General features: G+C 54.0%; 1 protein-coding gene across 3 annotated transcripts in view; it reads right to left on the reverse strand.

The window, feature by feature from the left end:
- Window positions 1–419: 419 nt before the first annotated feature.
- The window catches only part of LARGE2 (LARGE xylosyl- and glucuronyltransferase 2), a 71949-nt gene continuing 63559 nt past the window's right edge, over window positions 420–8809 (reverse strand). For all 3 annotated transcript variants that reach the window (XM_069740052.1, XM_069740050.1, XM_069740051.1), the window contains one exon: window positions 420–1078. In XM_069740052.1, the coding sequence (XP_069596153.1) occupies window positions 881–1078 (198 nt within the window). In that variant the 3' untranslated portion in view covers window positions 420–880. The remainder of the gene's footprint in view (window positions 1079–8809) is intronic.

The following is an 8809-nucleotide window of genomic DNA, read 5'->3' on the forward strand; positions in this document are numbered from 1 at the left end:
GCAACCCCCACATGTACTTATGCTGGTTAACAGATGTAAAACATTCAGCTGAGGTGATAAACTAAATCTCCGAGGACACCCGGGCATGCTCGAGAAATCTCGCCTTAACGAGTATATTCACTCATCACTACTTACAAGCTCTTAACAATAGTTAATAAGACCTGCTGTCTGACGGTGGCAGGATCGGGCCGAGTCCCTGCGCTGAGACTCTGCATGAATATGTCAAAAGAAAAGGAGCGGCGGGCACCGCACAGAATAATTAGGGGAGGGGGGGCAACTAGTTAAAAGAAAACATCCAGGCTTTAAAACTAAACTGAGCTTTGGAGATTTAGCAAATTCCTTAAAGGATAAAATTGAGAAGGGGGGAGGGGTAAATTAGTACGTTAAGAATGTGAACACAGCCAAATAAGAATATGAAGTAAATTAACAAATTGTACAGAATTTTATTGGCATGGGCTTTAAAAAGAAAAAAAAATAGTGTAATCAAGTATTAGCAGGAATCCTGTTCCAGCTGCACCAGATATGCTCCGGATATCAGTCATAAATAAATAAAATACATAATATTGGAAAAATCCAGCTGGAGCAGTGGTCAAGAGAACCCAGTGATCAGGTCTACGTCTCTGCATCTTCCGGAAGGTGGTGACATTCTGCTGATTGTCTGAAGATGCCTCCAAAGGAGATTACAAAAAGAGTTCTGCTGATTCAGCGGGTCTGTAAAGAGGCACATTAATCCCTACAAAAATGCAGGTAACCCTCTTCAATAAGGCAGTAGAGCCCGAAGTTACAGGCACGGAGTGAATCGATACACTCAACCAAACCAGTACAGTACTGGGAAGTGAAGCTCAGCACAGAACACAATCCTCCTAGGACAAGACTGGTGTCACCGCTTCCTCTCTGGTGCGATATACTTGAGAGCAGCAGAGCCGTAGCGCCTGGACAAGTCCTGGTGAAATTCTTCTTTCAGCGTCTGCACGCACAGGCGATAGTTTTCACTGGAGCGAAACTTGGAGATGTCAAAGCTGGGAGCGTGAGGCATGTGGATAATGAATGCATTGGGAAGCACCATCAGTTCGTAGCCCTGCGGAGAGAGGACAGAGTTGGCCATGAAGTTGGAGAGAGAACTTCTCAGTCTGCTATATGGATAAAGCTCATCCCCCTCCAACTGCAATCCTATAATCCTGGACCCGATATAGAGTCTGCCTACGGAGAGTGCATTGTACAATATAGAGCGTGCCTATGGGGAGTGCATTATACTATGTAGAGGCTAGGGGGTCGTCATACAGTGTGGAGAGTACAGTGAAGGGGCCATCATACAGGGTTGGAGCCATTAAACAGTTTGGTGGCTATTAAGGGGTCAGTATACTGTGTGGGTGGTACTATACAGCGAGGGGTCATTATACTGTGTAAAGGGGGGAGACACGGGACATTATTCAATGTAAAGTGGGCACTTATTGTTATAGGGTAATTCTGGTTACTGTGACTGTCAAAGGGGCATACACAGGGAATTATTACCTTCTAAGTTTCTAGTGGGCACTGTTTTCTAGGGCACTTGCACCCAAAATTACTATATTATAGAGGGGTGCTTTATAATTTAGAGGGCACAGAGAACAACACAGCAGGGGCAGTAATGGGGACACATACGGCAGCAGCGGCTCAGTATCGGGCCAGTAATAGGGAAACATGGTAGCAAGCTCAGTATTGGGGTATCAGGTGCAGTAATGGGGACACATACGGCAGCAGCGGCTCAGTATTGGGGTATCGGGTGGAATAATAACATAGTAACATAGTTAGTAAGGCCGAAAAAAGACATTTGTCCATCCAGTTCAGCCTATATTCCATCATAATAAATCCCCAGATCTACGTCCTTCTACAGAACCTAATAATTGTATGATACAATATTGTTCTGCTCCAGGAAGACATCCAGGCCTCTCTTGAACCCCTCGACTGAGTTCGCCATCACCACCTCCTCAGGCAAGCAATTCCAGATTCTCACTGCCCTAACAGTAAAGAATCCTCTTCTATGTTGGTGGAAAAACCTTCTCTCCTCCAGACGCAAAGAATGCCCCCTTGTGCCCGTCACCTTCCTTGGTATAAACAGATCCTCAGCGAGATATTTGTATTGTCCCCTTATATACTTATACATGGTTATTAGATCGCCCCTCAGTCGTCTTTTTTCTAGACTAAATAATCCTAATTTCGCTAATCTATCTGGGTATTGTAGTTCTCCCATCCCCTTTATTAATTTTGTTGCCCTCCTTTGTACTCTCTCTAGTTCCATTATATCCTATATAATGGGGACACTGCAGCAGCGGCTCAGTATTGGGGTATCAGGTGCAGTAATAGGGAAACATGGCAGCAGCGGCTCAGTATTGGGGTATCAGGTGCAGTAATGGGGACACATATGGCAGCAGCAGCTCAGTATTGGGGTGTGATGAGGGAACAGCCGCCATCTTTGGACGGGCATACTAACACAGATTGGCGTGACTCCATTTTGTCTCCTGGTCAGGTCTGCAGAGAGGAGCGCTCCTGGCCCCCACCTTTTCTAATGAATAAAGTTCCTGTTAGTGTGCTAACGGGCTGAGCTCCGTGTAAACTGTAAAGGGTATTTCAAAGCTCAATGAGGAAACCACGCCAGCAGTGGGCTTGGAAATGCTTGGGGGCTTAATTAAAACACGCATGCCAAGTGGCCACTGGATACACATCTATTATGGCAGCCCAGTCGAACCGTCTCCAACATGGAATTGTGAATTATGGACGCATCGTCCGAGGTACAGGCTCATAAAAAATATTCTCCTTGCCCTAAAGAAATTGTGCATCCAACAGTGCGACTCCCGTGGTGGTGGGAGGCCTGAAACCCGAGATATAGAGATCAGCCTCCCACAGGGACCGAATGGGTCCAGGTTTGATCCCAGTACGACCGGCAGAACAAACCACAGGCGCTGGTACTGCCCGTGTGCTGATACGATCATCCTGAGGGAAGTTATCCCATTTATTAGAAATTGGAATAAATCTTGCAGGGAGGCAGAGGGGGTGGAGATTGCTAAGCCCACCCAGCTGCAGGCAGGGGGGCTCAGCCAGGTTTAAGAAGAGCTAAGGTCTCTGGGAGACTCTCACGCCACAGAAGAAGATCATGCTGATATCTTAAGGAACAGGGTATGCCAGCCAGAGGGGAGCAAGCACATGCTTTCTGGGGGCTGCCCGGCAACTAAGTTTTTAGACCTGCGGAATGCTGCGCGCCCCCGGCTTCCACAAGCGACCTTCAACCTGGTAAATTGACCTCCAGCTTTATACCTTTAAGCCTTGTGTTATTATTGTTATATTGTACTCTGACTGTAACTCTTGATATAGTTTGATTGTATATTTCTGTAATTACCTAGTGTGCCCTTAAGGCAATTAAATCATAAATTAATTTTGGGCTGATCCTTTTACTCTGATTGCGAATCCTAGAATACCCAGTGTGGGTAACAGGGCAGTCTTCCCGGCGGCCATTTGCTCTAGGTGCAGTTCCTTTACTGACCTGAGAGACAAAGGGGACGCCGGAGAGCTGGGCCTGTGTAGTGACGTCACGGATTGGTGACGTGGGAGGAAGGGGTAATCCTTCACAGTGGTGGCAGCGTACGTGGGATCAGAGTAATAGTGTGCGTGGGACCCCTACTCCCAGACACTAAAGACTACCAGTGGTAACTTTCACTGCTGGGGTCTTAAGGTCAGCCCAGCACTAGACGGTCAGAGTGTAGATATAATAAGTTGTGTGCAAGGTCGGGGTTACGGCTGTCAGTAACCAGAGGTTCCAAAGATGGCGGAGGGCACCAGGAGTGCAGTGAGGGCGCAGGCCAGTGCTATGGTCTATGAGGAGGTGGTGGTGGACGGTACTGTTCCAGGCGAGGGGGAGTTCAGCCCAGACTCCCCAAGGAGCCAGCCACCCGTGCTTAGTCCGGCAAGGGACTACCCACCACCTACCCGCCCCAGCCTGTCCACATCAGAGGCCCTGGTTGCAGCGGCAGTGGCACGTCTCGAGGCGGGTAATGAAGACGCCTATATGAGACTCCTGGCAGCTGCAGAGAAAGCAGCGGAGGCCGCGCGGGCAAAACGCCGTGAGGCGGCGGAGCGAGCCGAGAGAGCGGCGGAGCTAGAGCGTGCAGAATGCCGTGAGGCGGCAGAGCAGGCAGCGGAGCAAGCAGCGGCAGAGAGAGCAGCAGAGCGCCAGCACCGACTGGAGATGGCTCAACACGGGCTCCCGCTGGACGCCCCAGCACCACCAGAGTCCAGGGCTTCCAAAGTCCAGGCCGAGGACTTCCCTCTGCTTGAGAAGGATGGAGACCTGGATTCCTTCTTGCTGGCCTTTGAAAGGACCTGCCTTCAACACCATCTGGCCCCGGATCAGTGGGCAAGATACCTGACCCCCCGTTTGAGGGGTAAGTCCCTGGAAGTTTTGGGGGACTTACCTGCCGGGACGGAGCAGGACGGGCCCTGATCCAGCTCTACAACCTCACCCCAGAGTCCTACCGCAAGAAGTTCCAGAGCCTGCAGCGAGGCCCAAAGGACACCTGGACCGACCACATGCGGGCGTTGCTGAGAGCTGCAGAGCACTGGACCTCGGGTCTAGCGCTCACCACCCGCCAGGAGGTCCAGGAACTGTTCGTCATGGAGCAGTTCTTGTGGAACTGCCCAGAGGACCTCCAGCAGTTCCTCCGTGACCGGAAACCGAAGGGGGCTTCTGCTACAGCCGCCCTGGCAGACGAGTATGCCAATAACAGGGCGCCGGAGCCGAAGAAGCCTGCCAGCAGCACCTGGAGAGGGGGTAAGCCCAATCCTGCCCCTGTTTCCCTAGCCCCCAGAGTGCAAGGGGCGTACCCCCCTTTCCACCCTGCTGCCCTCTCCAGGCCAGGCGCAGAACCCAGACGTTGTCATCACTGCAACCAGCTGGGACACTTCAAGACAGCATGTCCCCAGCGTCTTAAGGCCCCATCCCTGTCCCCGAAAACGTCCGCTGTTTTATGTGTGGGAGGGGGTGGTGGGAGGTCCCTGGACAATTACCAACCCGTCACTATCGGCCGCTCCGCGGTCATGGGACTGCGGAACACAGGCGCTGAACGAACCCTAGTACGTCCTGAGGTGGTGTCCCCTCAAGACTTGGTACCGGGGAAAACCCTTTCCGTCTCCGGAATTGGAGGCGTGGAACCGGCGCTGCCTGTCGCAAAGGTGTTTTTGGACTGGGGTGCCGGGAGGGGAGTGCGGGAGGTGGGAGTAACATCAAATATTCCTGCTAATGTATTACTTGGGACCGATTTGGGGCGGCTAGTGTCTCAGTATGTGGCCACTGAACCCCCAAGTTCGGCTCCCCGAGGATGTCATGACTCTACTGTGAATGTTGATGTGTTGAATGTGCCTCCAACAGTGGGGGAGGGAGTGAAACCTGAGGGTACTCCATGCACTGACACCACACACACGGGGCTCACAGTGAGGACAGGTGAGGATACTGTAGGGGAGAGCTCAGAGGTGGAGGGAGGGGCTGCTATGGGCAGTGTAGGGCCCCTAAGTGAATCCAGCCTGCTGAGTCTAGGGCCCCTGCGGGAAGAGGAACAGGCAATGGGGGGAGGAGGCGTCCCGGGAGAGGAGCCACCAGGTAAGACCCCAGAGCAGGAGTTCCCCACACCCGGGATGTCAGGAAGGCAGGGAAGTCTGCCTGACCTGGCGACTTGGTCAGGAGTCGGGGGGAAGCAGGCGCTACCCGTGGGCACAGCGGTCGTGGCCGCTGTCACCAGGAGTAGGAGCGCCGGAGCCCAAGGAGCCTTGCAGAGGTCCGACGGCTTCCCCCTCTCTGACCAAGTGGCTGCCGAGTCAGACAGCAGCCAGGAGACTGATCCCGGGGAGTCGACAGCGGATGTGGCAGTGTCGTCCATTCTCGCCACATCGAGTCAGGGATTTCAGGCAGCGTTGGAAGCTGATGCTAGCCTGAAAGCTCTTAAGGAGCAGGCGGCACAGCCTCCTGGGGAGTCAGACCGCGAGCGGGTGGTCTGGGACCAGGGACGGCTGTACCGGGTATCGGTCCAGCAGGGCTCACCGGAGGCGTGGCCCAGGGACCGACAGGCAGCCTCAGAGAGAGGAGGAGGTAGAGACAGCCTCAGAGAGAGAGAGGAGGGGGCAGAGACAGCCTCAGAGAGAGAGAGGAGGGGGCAGAGACAGCCTCAGAGAGAGAAGGAGGAGGGGGCAGAGACAGCTTCAGAGAGAGAGAGGAGGGGGCGGAGACAGCCTCAGAGAGAGAGAGAGAGAAGGAGGAGGGGGCAGAGACAGCCTCAGAGAGAGAGAGAGAGATGGGAGGGGGCAGATACAGCCTCAGAGAGAGAGAGGAGGGGGCAGAGACAGCCTCAGAGAGAGACAGAGGAGGAGGCAGAAACAGCCTCAGAGAGAGAGAGAGAGGAGGGGGCAGAGACAGCCTCAGAGAGGGACGGAGGAGGAGGCGGAGACCGCCTCAGAAAGAGGGGAGGGGGCAGAGTCAGCCTCAGAGAGAGAAGGAGGAGGGGGCAGAGACAGCCTCAGAGAGAGGAGGGGGCAGAGACAGCCTCAGAGAGAGGAGGGGGCAGAGACAGCCTCAGAGAGAAGGAGGGGGCAGAGACAGCCTCAGAGAGAAGGAGGGGCAGAGACAGCCTCAGAGAGAGAGGAGGGGGCAGAGACAGCCTCAGAGAGAGACAGAGGAGGAGGCAGAAACAGCCTCAGAGAGAGAGGAGGGGGCAGAGACAGCCTCAGAGAGGGACGGAGGAGGAGGCGGAGACCGCCTCAGAAAGAGGGGAGGGGGCAGAGTCAGCCTCAGAGAGAGAAGGAGGAGGGGGCAGAGACAGCCTCAGAGAGAGGAGGGGGCAGAGACAGCCTCAGAGAGAGAAGGAGGAGGGGGCAGAGACAGCCTCAGAGAGAGAGGAGGGGGCAGAGACAGCCTCAGAGAGAGACAGAGGAGGAGGCGGAGACCGCCTCAGGAAGAGAGGGGAGGAGGCAGAGACCGCCCCAGAGAGAAGGAGGAGGGGCCAGAGACAGCCTCAGAGAGAGAGAGGAGGGGGCAGAGACAGCCTCAGAGAGAGACAGAGGAGGAGGCAGGGACAGCCTCAGAGAGAGACAGGGGAGGAGGCAGAGACAGCCTCAGAAAGAGGGGAGAGGCAGAGACAGCCTCAGAGAGAGAGAGAGAGGAGGGACAGAGTCAGCCTGAGAGAGAGGAGGGGGCAGAGACAGCCTCAGAGAGAGAAGGAGGAGGGGGCAGAGACAGCCTCAGAGAGAGAGGAGGGGGCAGAGAGAGACAGAGGAGGAGGCGGAGACCGCCTCAGGAAGAGAGGGGAGGAGGCAGAGACCGCCTCAGAGAGAGAAGGAGGAGGGGCCAGAGACCGCCTCAGAGAGAGAAGGAGGAGGGGGCAGAGACAGCCTCAGAGAGAGACAGAGGAGGAGGCAGGGACAGCCTCAGAGAGAGACAGGGGAGGAGGCAGAGACAGCCTCAGAAAGAGGGGAGAGGCAGAGACAGCCTCAGAGAGAGAGAGAGGAGGGACAGAGTCAGCCTCAGAGAGGAGGGGGCAGAGACAGGCTGATGGGTTGTCCCGGCAAGAAGGTGTGGAAGGGCGCATGGGGGAACACAGGAATGTGATGCCCCCTAGCGCCCTCTAAAGCAGGGAGGTGTGATGAGGGAACAGCCGCCATCTTTGGACGGGCATACTAACACAGATTGGCGTGACTCCATTTTGTCTCCTGGTCAGGTCTGCAGAGAGGAGTGCTCCTGGCCCCCACCTTGTCTAATGAATAAAGTTCCTATTAGTGTGCTAATGGGCTGAGCTCAGTGTAAACTGTAGACGGTATTTCAAAGCTCAATGAGGAAACCACGCCAGCAGGGGGCTTGGAAATGCTTGGGGGCTTAATTAAAACACGCATGCCAAGTGGCCACTGGATACACATCTATTATGGCAGCCCAGTCGAACCGTCTCCAACATGGAATTGTGAATTATGGACGCATCGTCCGAGGTACAGGTTCATAAAAAAATATTCTCCTTGCCCTAAAGAAATTGTGCATCCAACAGTGCGACTCCCGTGGTGGTGGGAGGCCTGAAACCCGAGATATAGAGATCAGCCTCCCACAGGGACCGAATGGGTCCAGGTTTGATCCCAGTACGACCGGCAGAACAAACCACAGGCGCTGGTACTGCCCGTGTGCTGATACGATCATCCTGAGGGAAGTTATCCCATTTACTAGAAATTGGAATAAATCTTGCAGGGAGGCAGAGGGGGTGGAGATTGCTAAGCCCACCCAGCTGCAGGCAGGGGGGCTCAGCCAGGTTTAAGAAGAGCTAAGGTCTCTGGGAGACTCTCACTCCACAGAAGAAGATCATGCTGATATCTTAAGGAACAGGGTATGCCAGCCAGAGGGGAGCAAGCACATGCTTTCTGGGGGCTGCCCGGCAACTAAGTTTTTAGACCTGCGGAATGCTGCGCGCCCCCGGCTTCCACAAGCGACCTTCAACCTGGTAAATTGACCTCCAGCTTTATACCTTTAAGCCTTGTATTATTATTGTTATATTGTACTCTGACTGTAACTCTTGATATAGTTTGATTGTATATTTCTGTAATTACCTAGTGCGCCCTTAAGGCAATTAAATCATAAATTAATTTTGGGCTGATCCTTTTACTCTGATTGCAAATCCTAGAATACCCAGTGTGGGTAACAGGGCAGTCTTCCCGGCGGCCATTTGCTCTAGGTGCAGTTCCTTTACTGACCTGAGAGACAAAGGGGGCGCCGGAGAGCTGGGCCTGTGTAGTGACGTCACGGATTTGTGACGTG

The sequence above is a fragment of the Ranitomeya imitator genome, chromosome 9 (genome assembly GCF_032444005.1).
Source record: "Ranitomeya imitator isolate aRanImi1 chromosome 9, aRanImi1.pri, whole genome shotgun sequence".
In the NCBI taxonomy this organism is placed as follows: Eukaryota; Metazoa; Chordata; class Amphibia; order Anura; family Dendrobatidae; genus Ranitomeya; species Ranitomeya imitator.